Genomic DNA, 23,845 nt, shown 5'->3' with positions numbered 1-23,845 from the left:
ACAATATCTGTATGTATTCTCTTCCTTGCCTAAATGCTGACATGCCGTTTAAAAAAATTTAAATCGCCGTAATTACCTTTTATTTTTCTATTCTTCTTTGCACTTCCTGGTTCTCCTCCCGTGGGAGTAGGCGTGTTTCTAGCCTCTCCCAGACTCCTGGGAGCTAGTCCCAGGATGCCACTGAGCATGTGCGGGAACGAGCGGTGAATGCTGGGAGCACAGCATTCACCACATCCAGGAAATAAATGCTTGTGGGCTTCAAATGCCCACAATGAAGATGGAAACCGCCTGCAGTGAATAATATAAGTTATTCTTTCCGACGAAATCTGACACAGGCGGACATATTACACACAATATGTGAGTATGTAATGCTGAGAAGAAAAGTTTGTGAATGAACTCAAAAAAAAAAAAACGATAGATAGGTGGACCCCCGCTTTAATTACCAGCTGCAGTATAAATACCCGGCAGATACACACATATCTTGCCTTGGTATTTTCCTTGAGCCCTGACCTGCATCCTGTTTACCTGATTCCTGATTCCTGAAACCTGATTCCTGTACCCAAGACCTGATTCCTGGAGCCTGTTGTTCCTGTTCCCTGTCTGTTTCCTTGCTCTGGACCCTGAGCCTTGTATCTGACCCGTCCCTCCTGTGATCCATCCATCCTCTCTTGTCCTGTTTGTTTCCCTTCCTCAGCTGCTGACCTCCCGTTGACAACCTTGGCCTGGCTCTGTTTATGATCTCGGTATTTCCCTTACTTGTATATATTTGTTCTGTTATTATTATTATTTGTGGGGTTCTGTTTTGTATTGGTTGTGGTGCACTGAGTGATATTGGAGGTGGTTGTGTTATATTTATCCATTTATCTTTAATAAATCATTTATATTTTCACTTATACACATCTGGGTTTCCTCTGTTGCAGTCCACACAGTTCTGGTCCTATCTGGTACATGACACTTGGACTAAGAATTAACTATATAATAAGCCATGTATTATTTTATTAATCATATGTTATAATAGCCTTCCAACGTCTATAATAGCCTTCCAACGGAGCCCAACAGCAGTGGGGGCCCAACACTGTCTGCCTAAATAATAATTAAAGGAGGTTGCAATAGCCCTTGGCAAATACTTTTGGTTAAACTGAATGTACAGCATATACACTTTGGGAACCTCTGTAAGATTGCTAAGAAGACAAATAGGATTCTGTATTGATTAGAAGTATTGGGGTTGGAGAGTAGAGAACAAGGTCCGCCAGCATGTATAATTACACCCCTGCACTTAGATGTAAACATTGAGTCTATTGGGTTTCACAAACACATTCTAGGTGCACCATACAACTGGAGTGCATTTACCAAATTCAACACAACTATGTAAAAGCCAGCATGATCACTACATCTCAAAAATGCTTAAATTGTATCTCAAAGCGCTGTTATTGGAGTTTTTTTTTTTTATCATCTGTCCACGAGTTGTTACATAATAAAGGATTCAAGATTGTATTAGATGTATTGATATCATTTTTTTTTTTTTTTTGCGAGCTTCCATTGTCTAAACTCTAAATTCTTGGATAGTTGTTCTTACATGGTATAATACTGTTCTATTCATTTTTTTCAGCAATCCAAGCAATATATATTCTTCAGTTTGGTTGCTTTCTGTGCATCAATCACTCGTAACAGACAAGCTGTTAAACTATGATTGAATGTAATTATGTTTTTGTTCTGTGTGATACAGCTGAGGATCCAGAATATGCCTTGACACTTGCTATGAAAAGGATATTACAGCCTGTCTTCCAAGTCTTCTTTGTCGGTATGAAGCCATCAATATCCTACTGATAAAAGCCAAAATAGATTTCAGCCTCAATCATGTGTTATCCTAACTTCAGAACAGAGACCACATCTTATAATGAACAAAGTAGTTGAGATTTCACATGTTATAGACAGGGGTGTTATTGTATGTGGTTAGACCTTATAGAAAATCTTTTTAAACCACTTAGGTCCTCTAAATTAGATCAACAAATGGAATTCTACTACTAAGAGCTGTGTTAGTTTAAATCAATAACCAACAACGCAGCATTATAATTATTTTTATAGACAATTTAAAGTTGTTCCTGATCAGTCATATACATTATTTTAACCATAATTCTCTGACAAACTCTGCTGATGCCTAAACAAATAATTGAAAATCATTTAAAATAATAAATCAAGACAGATAATGCTGAGCCCTCTGTGTAGCAGTGGACTGAAGCATGGCTGATCTTCATTTGGGTCTGCACCACTATTCTTGACCCCAGAAGGAAAATCTCTCTCATCCCCGAGCCTACTTTGAGAATCAGGTTACCTTTATGTGTTGAACATTTTCTTTGGTGTACAATCTGATTTTATTGAAAATTTCCATTGACACATAGTAAGGAATAAAGACAATAATCTAACTAAACAAATGTCAAGTGCAACCTATTGCAGCAGATAGGAGGAATCATATAATTTACTGAAGCACTGGAAGGTCACATGTAATACCATATATAAATGAGAAAAAAATAAGGAGGAAAGAAAAAAATTAGAGCAGGGATTACATACAGATGGAATAAGCAATATAATATCGATAACATAGAAAAAGCTTTCTAAAGCCCATGTTAGATATAAAGATTGGAAAACAGAACTGACCCTACAGAAGGACACATGTGGACAAGTTACAAAGCCAGTTGTTGTGCTACCCCCGCAGGAGCCGCTTAAAGCACAGTTCCACCCATTTAAAAGTCAGCAGCTACAAAAAGTGTAGCTGCTGACTTTTAATAATCGGACACTCACCTCTCCCGCGGTCCAGTGATGTGGGCGTACGAAGCCCCACCCCTCTCCCCCACCTCTCCGCAGCGTCGGCATTTTAACTGTGGGCGCCTGGCTGTGGCTTCACAGCCGGGCATGCACTGCACATGCGTGAGCCGCGCTGTGCGCTGTGAATAGGTGGCCAATCTTCTGGGACCTGTGACATGTCCCAGAAGATTGCAGGGAGGGAGGGGGGAGAGGTGATCTTCCTTCCGGCGCCGCGGTGCCAGGGGAGGAAGTGGGAGCTGGGTGCCTGTAAAAACAGGGTACCTGCTCCCCCCCAAAAAATGACATGCCAAATGTGACATGTCAGGGGGTCACCAGCACTTAAAGCAGAAATTCCATTTATGGGTGGAACTCTGCTTTAAGTATGTTTGTTGCGTACTCTGCCTCTCAACCCCAATAACAGTCTCTGCCCCTCTTGGCACACCTGGTAATAGTGTAAGTGCAATGACCAATGAGAAACACACACATTATGATAAAACACAGACATTGTCTTTACTGCAATATTTCTGTGGAAAAGCAACAGACAGTAACAGTATATATATATATATATTCAAGTAATCAACTGAAGATCAATAACTGAGATTAAGAGCAATATACTATATTCAGGCTGCTCTCAGGGGATTTCAAATCTGAGAATGTCCCCAAAAGCAGAGGCACACTTAAATGGCAAATATATCACAGTATGACACTTTATATCTGATTTGGTTACTTCTATTTAGATCTGGCTCTATGAGTCCAGGTAGGAGGAGAGCAGAAGACTGACCCTCTTTATGTCAGACCTCTCTCTTCTGTCTCCTGACACCAGAGGCCCAACAACAAACACTGTATTCAAATCAATATTTAATGGCTTAGCTTCCCACTTAAACCGGGCCTATATGGCACTAGTAGCTTCAGTCCCTTTAAAGAAAGATGAGGCTTTGTCTCCATATGTCTCCATAACCACTCTCGTTGGTGCACTTAAACTCCTGTTTGTGAGAAGCCATGTGGGGGACACAGCAAACATGTGGAAGAAGGTGCTCTGGTCAGAAGAGACCAAAATTGAACTTTTTGGCCTTAAAGCAAAAAGCTATGTGTGGCGGAAAACTGCACCATCACCCTGAATACACCATCCCCACCGTGAAATATGGTGGTGGCAACATCATGTTGTGGGGATGCTTTTCTTCAGCAGGAACAGGGAAGCTGGTCAGAGTTCTGCAAAAGACTTGAGAATGGGGCGGAGGTTCACCTTCCAGCAGGACAACGACCCTAAACATACAGCCAGAGCTACAATGGAATGGTTTAGATCAAAGCATATTCATGTGTTAGAATGGCCCAGTCAAAGTCCAGACCTAAAATCCAATTGAGAATCTGTGGCAAGACTTGAAAATTGCTGTTCACAGATGCTCTCCATCCAATCTGACAGAGCTTGAGCTATTTTGCAAAGAAGAATGGTCAAAAATTTCACTCTCTAGATGTGAAAAGCTGGTAGAGACATCCTCAAAAAGACTTGCAGCTGTAGTTGTAGCGAAAAGTGGTTCTACTCAGGGGAGCTGAATAAAAGTGCACGCCACACTTTTCACATATTTATTTGAAAAAAATGTTGAAAACCATTTATTATTTTCCTTCCACTTCACAATTATGTACCACTTTGTGTTGGTTTATCACATAAAATCCCAATAAAATTTAAATATATGGGCGGCACAGTGGTGTAGTGGTAGCACTCTCGCCTAGCAGTAAGAAGGGTCACTGGTTTGAATCCCAACCACGACACTACCTGCTTGGAGTTTGCATGTTCTCCCTGTGCCTGCGTGGGTTTCCTCCGGGTACTCTGGTTTCCTCCCACACTCCAAAGACATGCTGGTAGGTTAATTAGATCCTGTCTAAATTGTCCCTAGTATGTATGAATGTGAGTTATGGACCTTAGATTGTAAGCTCCTTGGGGGTAGGGACTGATGTGAATGTACAATGTATATGTAAAGCGCTGCGTAAATTGACGGCGCTATATAAGTACCTGAAATAAATCAAATAAAATAAATTTACATTTTTGGTTGTAACATGACAAAATGAATACTTTTTCAAGGCACTGTATATCATCTAAAATGTAACCTGTAGCTACTGAGTGCATCTATGGATTTCTATGCATTTCACAATATTATAATGTGAAACACACTTCTAAATGAAACGCTCTTTATGTATTCATCCAAAGACAAAAAAAAGAATGTTGCTGTAAAAATGAAAACTGTAAGGGTATTACATTGCACTGCTCCTGCTCTACCTATCCTTGCCATTACCTTAAACTCCAGGGGCAAAAAACAGCAATGCATACATTATATTACACACAGACAGCAAAGCCATATTCTTTATTCACATATGTCTATTTTATTTATAATGCATTCCTAAAAAGAAAAAAATACTGTTTTATAAGTTTTTGAGAATGTAAATACCTAATAACTAATTAAGCAATGCCTAATAACTCATGCTATATTTTTGAGCGCACCAGCCTAGTGCATTATCCTTTACAGATTTATTGATTAAAAACAAGATAAAATCTACTCACAAAGGTTGAAGAAACAAATCGAATTTGTAAATTGCCACAGCGGCGATAAATCCAGTGGTAACAGTTTTCCAGGTCCCAGGAAGGAGGCGTACGGACTACTGCTGGCTAACGCGTTTCGAAGGTTACCCTTCTTCATCAGAGGCTCTGATGAAGAAGGGTAACCTTCGAAACGCGTTAGACAGCAGTAGTCCTTACGCCTCCTTCCTGGGACCTGGAAAACTGCTACCACTGGATTTATCGCCGCTGTGGCAATTTACAAATGCGATTTGTTTCTTCAACCTTTGTGAGTAGATTTTATCTTGTTTTTAATCAATAAATCTGTAAAGGATAATGCACTAGGCTGGTGCGCTCTTTTTTCTTTTTTTTTTCTTTTTTTTTTCTTTCTTTTCATTTTGGCATTAGGACATCCCATCCTTAAGAGCAGCAAGACCGAAATTCATAGTCCTTCCTGAACCCTTGGGATCTTTTAGCTTATACACCCGTGCGCAAGAGTATTTTGCTTTTTTGTCTATATTTTTGAGCCAATACCTTAAATTACTGCAGGTTATCTGGACATGAATACATTGCTGTACGTGTGGGACCAGTACATTCTTGGACTGGATGAACCAAGTTATAACTGCCTGCCAGGTTTTGGCTTGACCTTTCTCCTGCTTCTTCAAAGTTATCTCATTGGGTGCAGCTCTGTGAGTACTACCAGCAAACTGCAGGATTTCATAACTTGTATAACACTGTGTTCTGTTAAGTAGAATAGTAGTATTTTTCATAAAACCACAAACAGCACAAACATAGATCAGCGGGTACTAATCATTGGTGTAAAAGTCTGTTTGCCTCTCTGCAATGCTTAATTCCCATCTATCGGTTCCATTATTAGCTTAAAATAAGCACACCTCTAAAACTGAAAACCACTAATTCACTGCGTTAAATGGGCAGCATAGTGGCTTATTGGTTGGCATTTCTGCCCTGCATCTACAGTTTGCATGTTCTATCTGGGGTTCCCTACGTTTGTAGGCAGGGGTTAATTTGTTGCCCCTTTAAAGTGGTTCTAAAGGCTATACATTTTTTTACCTAAAAGTGGTTTTAAAGCCTCAAGGTTTTTCACCTTAATGCATTGTATTCATTAAAGGATAAGTTCACCTTTCATAACATGTTACATGTTACACCCATATTCAGGGTGTAACATCTAACCCGTTATGAATGCACCGGCCCCTGCACCTTCCCGATCCCTGCTGTGCCAGCTAGCGGGGGTTCTTCACCCACTAGCTGTCAAAATTTTTCTTTAAATGTGACTGTGTGGGGCTCCTCCCACTCGGCCGGGCCACTCCTTCACAGTGCTCTGTGAATGGAAAACTACAAGGCCAGCAACCTTTGCGGCTGTTGGCTTGTAGTTTTTAATGAAATACCACAGCGCTATGAGCACTATGGTAGTTCATTCATTCTTCCTGTCAGCATGTATCAGCTTCCTCGTACGAGGAAGTAAATACACTGATAGGTCTGCAGGAAACCTGCATGGCATCAGCGATCTGCTGATCGCTGGTACAATGCTTTATAGGTTCCTGCAACAAAAAATAATAAATGCACATTTTTTTACCTGCAAAAAAATGTGCATTTATTATTTTTTCTGAAAAGGTGACCTTTAAGGTGAAAAACGTTCTGTGCTGCAGTGCCCCCCCAGGCCCCCCCTTTTTCTTACTTAAACCTGATCTGTTCCAGCAATGTGCACAAGCTCAGTGGCTCCAGCCGCTGTCTCTGTCTTCATTGGACAGATTGATAGCAGCAGGAGCCAATGGCTCCCGCTGCTGTCAATCAAATCCTGTGACACAGGGGGTGGGGCTGAGTCCTGCTGTCTGTGTCAATGGACGCAGCAGCGGGATTCAGGAGTGAGCCTGGATGGGTGCCCCCAGGGAAAAGGGCTTTCCGGGTATGTAAACTTTTGATCAGGGTCATTTGGGTAGTTTCTGTTGCCATTATGATTTAAAAAGAGTAAACACAGTTGACTGATATTAAATGGCTTCAGCCAAACACTAACCATGAGTGAAAGAAAAGTTTTTGTGTTATCATTCATATTCTCTGAAAAATGGCCAAGAAATCATAAATTCTGCCAGGGTATGTAAACTTATGAGCACAACTGTATATAGCACATGAGTACTAATGGTATCCATACTGCAGTAGTATTTTAATAATGAAATCAAGAGTAGATGATTATGATCCTTGTGTATTCCTGCCTTCTGTAGTAGTGCATTAAATGGGTTTCTCTGACATGTCATTTAATCAGTCAGAATATTTGTGTTCTGTATTCCAGCACAGTGAAATAGAGGCAGCACTTAAAGCCAATGGACCGGCCTTATCTGTTCAAGATTTTCAGATGGTGATAAATAAACATTTTTACCAGGATCTCTTCAATGCACTGAACCTAGGAGGGAAAAGCCAGATTCCAGTACATGATCCAACACAAGGTACACAGACAGAGAACACCCGAGTTATATTCCTGCCAAACTTTTAAGGTCTACGAAGAGTAGAGACATTAAAAATGCAGAAAAAACATACAAAATGTAAATTTAAATATATGTATAGCTTTAATGGCAAAAGGTTTAGTCTACCCAAATATATTTTATTTATAGGTAGTGGTGGCCTGGTGGACTATGTCAGCCCCTGGATTTTAGTTAAAGTATATTAGGCCCGGTTCACACTGATGCGAGTTCATGACGAATGTGATGCTTCAAAAACACTTTAAATTTGCATGTCATCCCTAAAGTCATTGTTTTCAATGACGGTCGTTCACATACATGCGTTGTGATTCCTCTATGAATGCGATCCGATTAAAAAAAGGGTCTTGTGCGAGTTTACTGCGTTGCGTTGCAAATTTAGTCTCCATAGACATCAATGTAAATAGTTCTTGAATCGCATTGATGGTTCACATATGTGCAAATTCCACCACACTACTCTCCACAAAAACCAGGAAGTACACAGGAAGTAAAGACCTTTTTTTTTTTTTTACATTATGATTCCATTGGCTAGAATATCAATCGCAGCTATGTCCAACTCCTGAAATTCGCAGTAAATTTGCGGTAAATTTGCACCTCACAAAGGAAATCATAAATTATAGTATAATAAATAACTATAAATAATTATAACAAATAATAATATAATAATAATAATTATTCAATAATGTAATCAAATCAAAAACACTGAAATTTGTTCAGTTGCAGAATTGTCGCTGTCATTACTTTCAGTGTTTGATGACGGATTTCCCCCACTCAATTCTGCAAGTGATTCTAATTTATTATCGCTGTTTTCTAGCTGATCTAAAACTGCTTTTGACGTAAAGGGACGCTTTTTGGTTGCTATAGATAATCTCAAGTTTCCAGGCAGAAAGAGCAGTTTTTATAATATAAAACTGCATGCAGGACACTGGACAAACCACTAGGGACAAAAGGGAGGAGAAATAATTTGACACAGTAATGTAATCTGTAAGATTACAGTGTACTGTATGTGTATTGTGTTTTTCACTTTTTGAATTTGGCGCCGTGCTCCGTCCCCACGCAACGCTCGCAGGGAACGGAGCTCGGCACTGTGATAGATCGATCAGAGGACACGGCCCGCACACACAGCAGGGAGACATCGCAGGATCCTGGGGACAAGGTAAGTAACTTTGCCTGGATCCTGCAATGCGATCCCAAGTGTGGCTCGGGGTTACCGATTTTGGTACTGAAAATCCACCCCGAGCCACACTCGGGATTACCGCTAAGGAGGTTAAAGCGGGGGTCCACCTAAACCACCAAAAAAAAAAATATTAAAAGCCAGCAGCTACAAATACTGCAGCTGCTGACTTTTAATAAATGGCCACTTACCTGTCCCAGGGTCCAGCGATGTCGGCAGGCGACGCCGAGAACCCGCTCGGTTCTCGGCAGCTGCCGCCGCCATCCTAGGTGAGGGAATCAGGAAGTGAAGCGTTGCGGCTTCACTTCCCAGTTCCCTACTGCGCATGCGCGAGTCGCGCTGCGCATCGTAACTGGTCCCCGCTATCTTCTGGAAGCTGTGTGTTTCCCAGGAGACAGCGCGGAGGGACAGGAAGAGGCATAGACTCCCATGGGAGTCTATGCCGGAAGTGGGTGCAAATACCTGTCTTAGACAGGTATCTGCACCCCCCTCCCCCCTGAAAGGTGCCAAATGTGACACCGGAGGGGGGGAGGGTTCCGAAAAGCGGAAGTTCCATTTTTGTGTGGAACTCCGCTTTAAGTCATAATGTGCTCATATGCATCGCATATGAGCACATTATGAGAGACTTACCTGAAAACAAAGCCCTCCAATGGTGCATTGTCACCGCTGAAGACGCTTCCATCTTCACCCGGTCTTTCTTCCGGGTTTGCGGACTTTGGTGATACGAATTGGCGAACCGGCGATGACGTCACTCCCGCACATGCGCGTAGGAGTCGCTGTTTAAGGCACAGCTCTGAAGGAACGGCACAGGTATGCCATTCCTTCAGAGCGCATGCGCCGGTGACATCAATAAGAGGAGACAACAGTAAATGTCTCCTAAGGCCCCTTTCACACTTGTGCGACTTGTCCTGCAACTTGGGACTGCAAGTCGCATGACAAGTAGTCCCTGTACTACTTTGGTCCCACCTCCATGCGAGTTGAGGTCCATAGACCTCAAGTTTACACAGACATTCCCTGAAATCGTGGCAAAATCGCAGCCGAAAAATCGCAGTAAAATCGCACGACTTTTAAGTCGCGGCAGTGTGAAAGGGGCCTAAACAATGAATGTTTAGGAGATATTTACTGTATTTACAGGTAAGCCTTATTATAGGTTTATCTGTAGGTAAAAATCATACATGGGAGTTTACATACATAGTTACATAGCAGGTAAGGCTGAAAAAAGACAATAATCCATCCAGTTCAACCTGTGTGGGTGCATGTGTATCAGTGTCTTTAATGCTTTCCCATATCCCTGTATGTTGTGTCCTTTAAGATGTACACCTAAAAGTCTTTTAACCGCTTGCCGACCGCGCTATAGCTGAATGCCGGCTGCAGAGCGGTCAGATAACTCTGGGAGAGCGTACATTGACGTCCTCACAGAATCCCGCTCTCACGCGCCCCCTGGGGCGTGCACCCGGGAACATCCCTGACCTGGTCCCGGCGCATCACGGATCACGGTAGCGGCTGTTTAACATCACATCTGCCCATAGCTCTTAAAGGGCTTTTTTTTTTCTTCATTTTTTTAAATGACAAAATGTATTTATTTATTTATTTTTATTGCATTTTAGTGTAAATATGAGATCTGTGTTTTTTTTCGACCCCAGATCTCGTATTTAAGAGGTCCTGTCATGCTTTTTTTCTATTACAAGGGATGTTTACATTCCTTGTAATAGGAATAAAAGTGACACATTTTTTTTCTTTATTTAAAAACAGTGTAAAAATAAAAAATAAAAGGTAAAATAAATAAGAATAAAAAAAAAAAAAATGTAAACGCACCCCATCTCGACGAGCTTGCGTGCAGAAGCGAACTCATATGTGAGTAGCGCCCACATATGAAAACAGTATTCAAACCACACATGTGAGGTATCACCGCGATTGGTAGAGCGAGAGCAATAATTCTAGACCAAGACCTCCTCTAAAACTTAAAACATGCAACCTGTAGAAATTTTTAAACGTCGCCTATGGAGATTTTTAAGGGTGAAAGTTTGTCGTTATTCCACGAGCGGGCACAATTTTGAAGCGTGACATGTTGGGTATTAATTTACTCAACGTAACACTATCTTTCACAATATAAAAAAATGGGCTAACTTTACTGTTGTCTTATATTTTAATTCAAAAATGTGTATTTTTTCCAAAAAAAAGTGTGCTTGTAAGACTACTGCGCAAATACGGTGTGACAGAAAGTTTTGCAACGACCGCCATTTTATTCTCTAGGGTTTTAGAAAAAATGTATGTTTGGGGGTTCTAAGTAATTTAGCAAAAAAACTGTTTTTAACTTGTAATCAACAAATCTCAGAAAGAGGCTCGGTCCTTAAGTGGTTAAACCTCATTTGCCATTTGTCTGCCCACTCCTTTATTTTATTCAGGTCATTGTGCAAAAATTCCATTTCCTAATGAGTTTATAACTCTGCTTAACTCTGTGTCATCCGCAAAAACTGAAATTGAACAATTTATCCCATCCTCTATGTCGTTTATGAATATGTCCCAAGACAGAAACTTGGGGTACCCCACTCACTACTCCAGACCAGTCTGAGTACATGTTATTTATCACCACCCTTTGGACCCGTCCCTGTAACCAGTTTTTTACCCAAGCACAAACCTTATGGTCCAAGCCTGTGGACCTCAGCTTGTAAATTAAGCTTTTACTCCCACTTTAAAGGTTTTCTTTTGGGTTAATACTGCATTAATGTGTTCATACAGCATTTTTTAAATACTCCGAAAGCAATGTCTCCTTCTATAATTCAAAAATAATATAAAATAATTATTTTCACTTTTATCTGTCTTTGCTTCTTGTGCTGTTTGACACCCAACAAATAGGAAGTAAAGGGACCTCTCCTTATTGAGGCCACAGACAGCATAAAAAACATTTGACAGCCCTAGCTTTCCCTACTCTTCCCTACTTTGGCTGGGGTTGAGTTATAAAGTAAACTCAGATGACCACCAGTACAAGTTATAAAGTGTATACAGCTAGGATAACCACAAACTGTAAATACATGTTATAGGTGTATGCAACTAGGATAACCACCAACAGAAAATATAGGTCATGTACTGTATACAGTAAGAATAACCACCAACAGCAAATAAAAGTTATATATTGTGTATATAAATAGCAACTGCAAAAACATGTTTTATACTGTATACAGCTAGGATAAGCACCAACAGCAAATACAGGTCATAGGGTGCCTTGCAAAAGTATTCACCCCCCTTGGCTTTTTACCTATTTTGTTACATTACAGCCTTTAGTTCAATGTTTTTTTAGTCCAACATATTTTTATTAATTTTCTTAAATTTTATACAAACAGACACATATACATATACAAAATAACGTCATTCAGAATACATATTTAACCTTTGATGTTCATTAAAGTTATAATTACTAAATCATTTAGCTTTCTTAATTATACATTTCTTCAAAAAATCCTCCTCTATATATTCAGAGTGACAAAAAAGGGGGGGGGGGAGAATAGGCAAAAACATAAATAGTGGTTTCTCACATTAACAAAATCATAGAATCTTTCTTCAACCTTTAAAGTTGTTTTAAACAAAATAGAGTATATATATATGCTCTAACAGCAATAAATTTGAAAATTAACAAATTTCAAAAAAAGTTAATGAATTTTTAAATGTTATCCAGGTCTGCCACACCCCATTAAACTTCTGTATAGTATCATTATTTTCAGCTACCAGTTTCTCCATATGCATAATCCTATTAAGAGTCTCAATCCACTCTGGAATGGTAGGAACCATAGGGGATTTCCAATATCTTGGTATCATTTGTCTAACTGCTGATAAAAAAAAGCAAAGAAGAGATTTTTTGGCTTTAGGTAATAGTTGAGGTAAGAAAGAAAAAGAGCCAATTTGACAGAATTATTGATCGATTCGTCCACAGCAATATTATATAGATTAATTACTTGATCCCATAGTTTGTGAATAGAGGGACAGGCCCACCATAGATGGGATATGGAGAACATCTATCTGATTGTGATGGAAAAATTTGGTTTAAATTAACTGGAGTGCGACACCATCTAGATAGCAATTAAAAAATTGCGCTCTTGGGTATCATAAGCTATTGAAAATTTTTGAGTATTAATAAAAATTTGATCCCAATCTTCCTCTTGTGTTAACCGGTTTAATTCCAGCTCCCATTTGGTCATATATGATGGTAAACCCGGTGAATTGAGAGTAGATAATAACGTATATATCTTAGATATAGTATGTATTGGTGGTTTAAAGATATACACAGCTGCTCAAAATCTGTAAACGGTCAATGGATAGAATATTTCGGAGTCAAGGAGGAGTAAAAACTTTGCAATTGCAAGTAAACAAACCATATACCTTTCCTCTGATCATGTAAAGTTTGAAAATTTACAAATGACATAAAGGTACCCTTCAAAATCATATGTTTAATCTGGGGCCAATAAGATTTGTCCCAGTTTAGGATAGCATTTGAATGAATAGAAAGAGAAGGATTATCTATTAAAGGAGTAAGTGGAGCTGGAATAGAAGACAAAGGAAATAGTTTTAAATAATGATGCCAACCCTCCAAAACCGTATAGGTAAGCAGAGGCCAAGAAGAACGTAATCCTATATCCTTAAAACAAAGTCATAGAGCAGCTTTAGGATTCAATGGAAAATAACCTATTTCCAATTGGACCCATTGTTTATCATCGGGATGATGGAACCAGTCCAGGACACGAGAAAATATCACTGCTTTATAATAGCACTCAAAATCTGGCAAGCCTGCTCCTCCGCGACCTTCAATGTTTTTTTAATCTGAATTATATGTGATGGATCGGAATACAATAGTCTAAGTTGGTGAAGTAAAATTAGAAAAATATATACATAAAACTATTTTCAGAAATAAAAACTGATAATTGGCATGTGCGTATGTATTCACCCCTTTGTTATGAAGCCCATAAAAAGTTCTGGTGCAACCAATTACCTTCAGAAGTTACATAATTAGTGAAATGATGTCCACCTGTGTGCAATCTAAGTGTCACATGATCTGTCATTACATATACACACCTTTTTGAAAGGCCCCAGAGGCTCTTAACACCTAGCAGGAGGCACCACTAACCAAACACTGCCATGAAGACCAAGGAACTCTCCAAACAAGTAAGGGACAATGATGTTGAGAAGTACAAGTCAGGGTTAGGTTATAAAAAAATATCCAAATCTTTGATGATCCCTAGGAGCACCATCAAATCTATCATAACCAAATGGAAAGAACATGGCACAACAGCAAACCTGCCAAGAGACGGCCGCACACCAAAACTCACAGACCGGGCAAGGAGAGCATTAATCAGAGAGGCAGCACGGAGACCTAAGGTAACCCTGGAGGAGCTGCAGAGTTCCACAGCAGAGACTGGATTATCATAGGAGGACAATAAGTACATAGGAGGACAATAAGCTGTACGCGCCATAGAGTTGGGCTATATGGCAGAGTGGCCAGAAGAAAGCCATTACTTTCAGCAAAAAACAAAATGGCGTGTTTTGAGATTGCGAAAAGGCATGCGGAAGACTCCCAAAATGTATGTAGGAAGGTGATCTGGTCTGATGAGACTAAAATTGAACTTTTTGGCCATCAAAGAAAACGCTATGTCTGGCGCAAACCCAACACATCACATCACCCAAAGAACACCATTCCCACAGTGAAACATGGTGGTGGAAGCATCATGCTGTGGGGATGTTTTTCAGCAGTCGGGACTGGGAAACTGGTCAGAGTTGAAGGAAAGATGGATGGTGCTAAATATAGGGATATTCTTGAGCAAAACCTGTACCATTTTGTGTGTGATTTGAGGCTAGGACGGAGGTTCACCTTCCAGCAGGACAGTGACCCCAAACACACTGCTAAAGCAACGCTTGAGTGGTTTAAGGGGAATCATGTAAACGTGTTGGAATGGCCTAGTCAAAGCACAGACCTCAGTCCAATAGAAAATCTGTGGTCAGACTTAAAGATTGCTGTTCACAAGCGCAAACCGTCCAACTTGAAGGAGCTGGAGCAGTTTTGCGAGGAGGAATGGGCAAAAATCCCAGTGGTAAGATGTGGCAAGGTCATAGAGACTTATCCAAAGCGACTTGGAGCCGTGATAGCTGCAAAAGGTGGCCCTACAAAGTATTGACTTTAGGGGGGTGAATAGTTATGCACATTGACGTTTTCTGTTATTTTGTCCTATTTGTTGTTTGCTTCACAATTAAAAAAAAAACACATCTTCAAAGTTGTGGGCATGTTCTGTAAATTAAATGATGCAAATCCTCAAACAATCCATGTTAAGTCCAGGTTGTGAGGCAACAAAACACGAAAAATGCCAAGGGGGTTGAATACTTTTGCAAGGCACTGTATTCTGTATATAAGTAGCATAACCACAACCAGGAAATGCAGATCATATACTGTCTACAACAGGGGGCTTCAGACTATGGCCCTCCAGTTGTTCAAGAACTACAATTCCCATCATGCCTAGTCATGTCTGTGAATGTCAGAGTTTTACAATGCCTCATGGGATGTGTAGTTCCGCAACAGCTGGAGGGACATACTTTGAGGATCCCTGGTCTACAAGTAGCATAACCACCAACAGGAAATACAGACTATATACTGTATACGTCTAGTATACCCACCAACAGCAAATATGGGTTATATTTAGGGTGACCACGTGTCCCAGATTTCCCAGGACAGACATGCAAAATGCAGGACTGTCCCGGGCACCTTAATTCCAGGACAATACAATGTCCCAGAATGAAACACAGCCACCCAGCCAACCCACCCCCCCCACCCGGGCCGATCTGATGCCCCCAAAAAAGGCTGCCACATTGCCACTTTACTCACTGACCGTACGTGTCATGAGGCACAATCCCCACCCCCTGCTTGTGATTGAAGAAAATATAAATCCAGCCTCTATTCAATGCAGGGCAGTGTAGAGCCAGCGTTGGAACCAGGTAGAACGGGTCTCGGCCGGCAAGGACAAGTACTGTCAGTGAGTAAAGTGGCGATTGCGGCGGCCTTTTTTGGGCGCATGATCAGTGCTTCTGGGTAGAGCGCGCACCCGCCGCCCCAGCGTGCTGTGATTCGTTACAGTACAAGCTGATTTTTGGGAAGGAGGGGGTGTCCCTGAATGGCAGTTTGGAAATGTGGTCACCCTAGTTATATGCAGTTTACAGCTAAGATTGTGCGCACTTTGTAATCCTGGATCTATGCATGAATAGGTATTTTCTTTTTTTTTTAGCTGCTTCACAGTGGAACTATACTTCAAAAGTGACGGCACCTTTAAGGACAAGGCCACAAGATCGTCGAAAAGCGAGGTAAATTAAATTTTCTGCAGCCAAGTGTCTGAAGCTAATGAAATTTTATCTACACAATGAAATGCCTCCATTAAAGTGTTCAGAATAAAAACAGGAAAAGCTATAAAGAAAGTTTTCTGAAAATAAAATAATCTAAGCCTTGTTATCAGTATACATAAGACGAAGCCAGGCAAAAGACATGAAGGTTGAACAATAGGTCAGCCTATTAGTCATATAAATGTCATTGCTGTTGACTTTGTGTCTATCACTATTTGTGAAATTGCAGAGAAGAACGGGAATTACTGAGAAGACAAGCTGCAGAGAAGGAGCAGATAGAGGAACGGATAAGACGTCAGCATGAAGAAGAGCAAAGAAGGTGAAAAACATTTATAATAAAAAGTAAATCAAAGAGCTACTGACAGAAAGATACTCTGAGAATTAATACATTTGAATTAAATCAACAGAATGATTATGAGGGAAGGTAAAGTTGTTTCAAGCAAACCTCTGGTTTAATGCGCAAAGCCTTCACTGCTCCTAAAGTAAACATTTCTTTTGCCCTTTCAAGGCAAACAAAAAAAAAGCATTTGCTTTAATCCCTACCCCTTTCTAGCAACATATACTCGCCATTCTTTCACTCCCATGTTGCTGCAAACAGTGCTAGGAGCTGAAGGAAATACCAGGTACTTACTTCCACATACGTAGGAGAATGTGTTTTCTCCATGACAATGGTGCACCATTCGGCACTATCACAGGGCCTGTGTAAGCTATGACTCCAGCAACTCTCACCCTACACAGGACTTTCTTTTCACTCCCAAGGGCTGAATGGAGGGGCAGGGGAGCAAAAGAAGGGTAAATTTATGCATCGATGGAGGTCTGAACTTAAAGAATGACCCCACTTTTCTGTGAAAAGAACATCCCCCCCCCCCTTGGTAATATATGTACACTGAAGGGATTTTAACAAAGGTTGTTGCAGATTCCTATGTTTGGTTATTATGAAGAAATAGCTGTTTGTGTCCATGTGGAAAGTGAATCTGTATGGGAGTAACTTTATATTTATCAATCAGCTGCTGCACTTGCAGGGTTCTAATGAGGAAAGTGGCAGAGTCTGCATCCCTTTAGATGTGCTTTCCCCTTGGGAGTGTCTCACCAAAAAATTACATTTTTGTTACGGAGATGCCAAAAATCTGACATACATCTTAGTGCAGACTTCTGGGAAGTATGCCAATCACACAAGCAGGAAATTACATATCTGGGGAGCATTCTGTGCACCATCTGTGTACAGAACACCTCCAGGTTGCCATATTGGATTGCATTTTTCAGAAAATTAGAGCGCTGCAGATTGAAAAAAAAAGGTAATTTTTAATAACATTCAATTACAATATAACCTGCTTTGTACAATATTACTTGTGTAGCAATTGTATATGCTATATTCATTTTTTTTATTTGTGATTTGTTCCTAAAAAAGGTGGAGTTACCCTTTAAGTGAACCTGCGGCTTTGCCCTACAAAGCACAGATTGACTTTAAATTAAACCAATCACCACCATAAATTGATTAAACTAACAGGTTCCTGTACATATTTCCTGCATTCCATACCTCCTCATTGGTCAGAACAGCCATCCATCACTCGTTAAGAGGAGCTGCCTGGAGTATTCATGAGGGCCTTGACCAATCCCCAACAGATGGGTTGTCCAGTTGGGCAATTGAGTTCAGGTGGAAGTTGGAGATGGAGTGATAGAAGGCTGTCAGTGGGTCCTTGAGAGTACCCCTCTAGTCTGGGGAGGGTTGACCTCCGGGTGTAGGAGGTATCCTCTGATATCCCAAGGAGGAATCCTGTCCAGTGGCACAGGAGCAGGTTTGAGGACAGCAGGAGCCAGTGAGCATGTCCAGGAGATCTCCAAGGAGAAGACAGCCAGGTGGGCTAGTGAGTGATACAGTCGGGGAGGACTGAGAGGCAGCCTGAGAGGACTGGGTGAGAGCAGTCTAAGATGGATGCAGAATCAGTCTGGGAGGACTGTGGAAACCTAGCCAGGAGGGCTAGAGAAAGGGACAGCTGCAGCCAGGTGGGCTGGCAGTGCCTGAAGAGGTGGTGCTAGGATCAATAGCTACAGAAGGACAGCTGGGCACTAGAACTTTGCTATACAACCAAGGGGCCCACGGTCCCTGCCTGTAAAGGCTATTTGCTAAATTCTGACTGAGCCCTATTGTCAGATCACCTAACAGTGTGCCAGCTGGCCCTGGGAATTTTGTGCTTCAAACAAGTGGTGTGCTGGAGAAGCTGAGGAGTGTGTAAATAGACTGTACAGAAGAAGTCATCCCTGAAAAGTTCTGCTAAAGGCAAGTGGGCATCCCATAATACCCTTAACCCCTTAACCCCATCCAAGTTCAATACCCCTAATAAAACAAAAAAACAAAGTTGCAAGGACTGTTTCTTGACTCCCAGAGTGCTGTGAAAATTCTGTGTGCCTGGCTTTGCAGGGTGGGGGATCCCTATTCACCAGCAGCTCCTACATGGGGTGTGCTACAATCACAATAACCTAATTAAACTAAGAACATGGATGTACAGTGGGCACCTACAGGTTCCTGTACATATCTCCTGCATTCCAGATCTCTATTGGTCAGCCAGGCCATCCGTCATTCATAGAGACCTCTAGCGAGGAATGGAAGGATGGATGAGCCAAGTTATGCCCTACATGGAAAGAACATAGGCAAAGCACAGATTGACTTAAAAGTAAACCAATCATCACCATGAACTAATAAAACTAGAGACTGGGATGCATCGCAGACACCTACAGTTTCCTGTGCATATCTCCTGTATTCCTTACATCCCTATTGGTCAGTGAGGTCATCCTTCACACAGAGAGACCTAAAGCAAGGAGTGAGAGGACAAACACCCTACATAGAAAGAACAGAACTGCCCATGTTTAGGGTCTTCTGGGCATTTAAGCAGAAATCTAATGGTACATGCAAGCCTCTGTAGGGGGCTTCTATACAATCTAAGGCCCCTTTCACACTGGGGCGGTTTGCAGGCGTTATTGCGCTATTTTAAATAAAAAAAAAAAAATAGCGCCTGCAAACCGCCCCTAAATAGCCTCCGCTGTTTGTTCAGTGTGAAAGCCCGAGGGCTTTCACACTGAAGCGGTGCGCTGGCAGGAGAAGAAAAAATCTCCTGCAAGCCGCATCTTTGGAGCGGTGAAGGAGCGGTGTATTCACCGCTCCTTCACCGCTCCTGCCCATTGAAATCAATGGGACAGCGCGGCTATACCGCAGTAATACCGCGGCTATAGCTGCGCTATACGAGGGGTTTTAACCCTTTCTCGGCCGCCAGCAGGGGGTTAAAACCGCACCGCTAGCGGCCGAATACCGTGGTAAAACAGCGCTAAAAATAGCGCTGTTTTACCGCCGACGCCCCCTACCGCCCCAGTGTGAAAGGGGCCTTACTGTTAGTTTAATTAGCTTATGGTGACAGGTGTACAACAGGAAATCTAAGCCAATATGTATCTGAGCAAAAGCCATTCCTTTACTTCCTGTATAAATTCTATTTCATGGTGAGTCAGAGAATGCCCAAAGCTACAGGTGGATCAAAGATGCGATTAAGACAGATATCAATTCATGTGACAGATTACCTTTAAGGGGAAATGAGAGTGTTATTTAATACACCTCTTAGTACAGCACACCTGATTCTCTATAAATCATTGTTTTGCCAGAGGCAATCATTACATAACAGCTAATAGAAAAAAAGAGAAACTGGAATTCTGAATACAGGTTTTTTTCACAGTTATTTATAAGGTTGTATAACTTCCTTATTGGGCAATTTGTCATTTCTGTTGTTATGCGATTTGCCTTCTGGCAGTTTAAAGCAGAGATACACAGCCATTGGGTGAAGATTCCACACTGGATGATGAAATATGCTTTAAGGGCATACAGGTTGTGTATTGAGACCACATCAACACCGACGATATTCCCTCTTATTTCCTGTCCCATAGCTAAAGATGGAAGTTAGTGTAAATAACTCCACAGTAAGGGGACCCCTGGTTGTCACCAGGGTCACCATAACCATAGCTCCCAACTGTCCCTGATTTCGAGGGTGTCATGGTTATGCAATAGAGTTTTCTCTGTCAGCTTACCTGTCTCCATATGTTCATCTCTAAAGACCAGCTGCCTCTCACCTGACTGGTTTTATAACCTCTCCTCTAAGCATGGCCCCACCCCAGGCCCTATCAGGGAACCCTATATTAACCTGTGCTCTGCAAGCCAGTAGTGCTGATCAACCATTGTGTGTTAGCCTCCGTGTGTACTTACTGTGTTTCCTACATCTGATTCCTGTTACCGACTTTGGCTGGTTCTCGACTCTCCCTGTCTGCTTGTTACCATGACCTTTGGCGTGTTATGTTTATCCTTGTCTGCTAGTCGCCATGACCTTTGGCTTACCCCTTACTTCCCTGTCGTTCCAGCCTGCTGCCTCCTTCCTCTTCTCCTGTAGTCTACGGTGAGCTGTGAGACCCTGGGGGCCGCAACCTGGAGCCAGACTGCAGCGCTGTCCATCCTCACCACTAGAGGCTCTGGTGAACACCTGCTGGCTCTTAGATTCCGCGCCCTGGGGAATCTATGCTCTAGCTCCCACTGGGATCCATGTTAGTTATCCTGTAGACCTGATTCCTGAACCTTCCAGGGTTCAATCCGCAGCAGTCAGTCCTAGGGTCCACTACCTTAGCGGTGCACTTCTGATTCTTACAGAGTGCATCTGTCACCTGGTCCCAGGTGACCTGACAGTTTGATCAGCCATGGACCCGGCTTATGTGCTGCTACCCGCAGATGATCCGTTGCAGGGCTTAGTTCGCAGACTTGAGACCCAGGAATCACATCAGACCCAAGTGATGCGATTCCTTCAGGATTTGGCACCCCGTTTTGAACAGGTTCAGGCCTCATTAGGACCCCCGGTTCAACAACCTCAACCGCTATCTGCTGCTGCACCTATCGCGCCAGTCGCAGCCACACATTCATTACAACTGCCAGCTCCGGCCAGTTTCTCTGGGGACTCTAAGGCTTGCAGGGGGTTCCTTAGCCAGTGCACGATTCATTTTGAACTTCAGCCCCAAAACTTCCTGTCCGATCGGGCGAAAGTAGCCTATATTATATCCCTCCTGTCCGGCGAGGCGCTAGCTTGGGCTGCCCCTCTGTGGGAACTGAATGATCCAGTGGTTTCTAGCCTGTCTGATTTCTTGAAACTTTTTCGGAATATCTTCGAGGAACGTGTCACCTCAGCGGCTAGCGCTCTTTTACATCTCCGTCAAGAGTGCGCTTCTGTGGGACAGTATGGTCTTCAGTTCCGCATCCTCACAGCTGAATTGAGCTGGAATAATGAGGCCCTAGTTGCAACCTTTTTACATGGCCTCTCTGATAGAGTGAAGGATGAATTAGCAGGAAGATCCCTTCCTGCTGATCTGGACGGTGTCATCACCTTGTGTAACCAGATCGATATTCACTTTCAGGAGAGGGCCCTGGAAAAAAGACTCCAGCACTCCCCGTTCCTTAGGCAGCTTGAGCTCCCAGTCCCTTCTCTTTGATCCGAGGAGCACCCTTGCCCGCTGAGGAACCTATGCAGCTGGGCTGGACCAAGTTGTCTCCTGAAGAACGCACTAGGTGCAGAAATCTGGGCCTGTGCCTCTATTGTGGGGCCAAAGGTCATTTTCGTGACACTTGTTCTCTTCGTCCGGAAAAACGATCAGGGCTAATACATCTGGAAGGTGGAGTATTAGACCCTGAAGTATTACCTTCACCTTCTCGTCTTCTTCTTTCTGTGTTCCTTCATGTCGGCGCTTCCTCTCGTTCGGTCTCGGCATATCTGGATTCCGGAGCCGCTGGCAATTTCATGGATTGGGAAACTGCATCTTCCATGAGACTTACCCTTTTGCCCCTTTCAACGCCATTGGTGGTCTTGGCGATTGATGGCACTGTTCTCCCAGGGGGTCCTATCCGCTTCCAGACCCTTCCCGTTAAGAGGTTGGTAGGGACACTCCACCAGGAGTGGATATCCTTCCTTGTCTTGCCTAAAGCTTCATCTCCTATCATATTAGGTCTTCCTTGGTTACGGCTCCATTCTCCACACATTGACTGACCTGCTGGACGGATCCTGGCTTGGGGTTCCTCCTGCTCCTCTTCCTGCCTACTCAAGGTTACCCCAAAAGAGAAACTTCCTGTTGCCACCATCCCATTATCTTCTGCTCTTCCCGCTGCATAAAGCGATTTCTGGAATGTCTACTGCAATAGTTGGGCTGAGGCACTCTCTGGGTCATGTGGAACTCTGGATGAGGAGCCCACCTGTGAACTTGAGCCAATCATTCACTCCAGTTTGCACGGTCATTTACCTTTGCCTGTTCCTGGACCCCCTTGGACGCACACCCAGGCTGACTCGTCTACCAGTTCCACAGTCGCTACGCCCTGTGATGCGATTCTGGTGGTCGCTGCACCTGGCAATGCTGTTCAGTCGGCCTCTGCACCAGTTCAGCCTATGCCCAGTGAAGCTATCCAGCTTGACTTCTGTGACTCATCACTTTCTAACCAACTTGGTCTCAGGGATCCACTGACTTCTGCCCAGTCTGATGATCCTGTGTTGGATGTCCAGCTCATCTTTAAGGGTCTGGGGGACCCTGCTCAGACTCCTGATGGTGTTCTTATGCCTTTACCCATTCCTAAGAAGCCTTTAGCCCTCAATAAGTCCTCTTGTCCTCTTCCTACCTCGGTTTCCGTCTCCAAGGATAATCTTAAGTACGAGGTTAGTCAAGTTCTCGATTCCCGGCGCCGTAGAGGCATTCTTCAGTACCTCGTACATTGGGAAGGGTTTGGTCCTGAGGAGAGGTCTTGGATCACTGCATCTGAGATCTTTGCGCCTCCTCTATTGAGGAGGTTTCATCTGGAGTTTCCCTTTAAGCCAGGGCCCAGGCGGAGGAGGGGGAGGCCACATAAGAGGGGGGGCACTGTCATGGTTATGCAATAGAATTTTCTCTGTCATCTTACCTATCTCCATGTGTTCATCTCTAAAGACCTCTCACCTGACTGGTTTTATAACCTCTCCTCTAAGCATGGCCCCACCCCAGGCCCTATCAGGGAACCCTATATTAACCTGTGCACTGCAAGCCAGCAGTGCTGATCAACCATTGTGTGTTAGCCTCCGTGTGTACTTGTTGTGTTTCCTACGTCTGATTCCTGTTACCGACTTTGGTCTGTTCTCGACTCTCCCTGTCTGCTTGTTACCCTGACCTTTGGTGTGTTATGTTTATCCTTGTCTGCTAGTCGCCCTGACCTTTGGCTTACCCCTTACTTCCCTGTCGTTCCAGCCTGCTGCCTCCTTCTTCTTCTCCTGTAGTCTATGGTGAGTGTGAGCTGTGAGACCCTGGGGGCCGCGACCTGGAGCCAGACTGCATCGCAGTCCATCCTCACCACTAGAGGCTCTGGTGAACACCCGCTGGCTCTTAGACTCCACGCCCTGGGGAATCTATGCTCTAGCTCCCACTGGGATC

The 23,845-nt window shown here is 42.8% G+C and overlaps 1 protein-coding gene across 8 annotated transcripts in view; it reads left to right on the top strand.

Moving 5' to 3' along the window:
* LOC141129101 (uncharacterized) overlaps positions 1-23,845 on the top strand; it is a 170,907-nt gene that overhangs the window by 92,625 nt on the left and 54,437 nt on the right. For all 8 annotated transcript variants that reach the window (XM_073616893.1, XM_073616891.1, XM_073616894.1 and 5 more), the window contains 5 exons: positions 1,727-1,801; positions 5,900-6,039; positions 7,656-7,809; positions 16,273-16,348; positions 16,614-16,703. In XM_073616893.1, the coding sequence (XP_073472994.1) occupies positions 1,727-1,801; positions 5,900-6,039; positions 7,656-7,809; positions 16,273-16,348; positions 16,614-16,703 (535 nt within the window). The remainder of the gene's footprint in view (positions 1-1,726; positions 1,802-5,899; positions 6,040-7,655; positions 7,810-16,272; positions 16,349-16,613; positions 16,704-23,845) is intronic.

The sequence above is a fragment of the Aquarana catesbeiana genome, linkage group LG02 (genome assembly GCF_042186555.1).
Source record: "Aquarana catesbeiana isolate 2022-GZ linkage group LG02, ASM4218655v1, whole genome shotgun sequence".
Lineage (NCBI taxonomy): Eukaryota > Metazoa > Chordata > Amphibia > Anura > Ranidae > Aquarana > Aquarana catesbeiana.
This window is presented reverse-complemented; position numbering and strand designations above follow the sequence as displayed.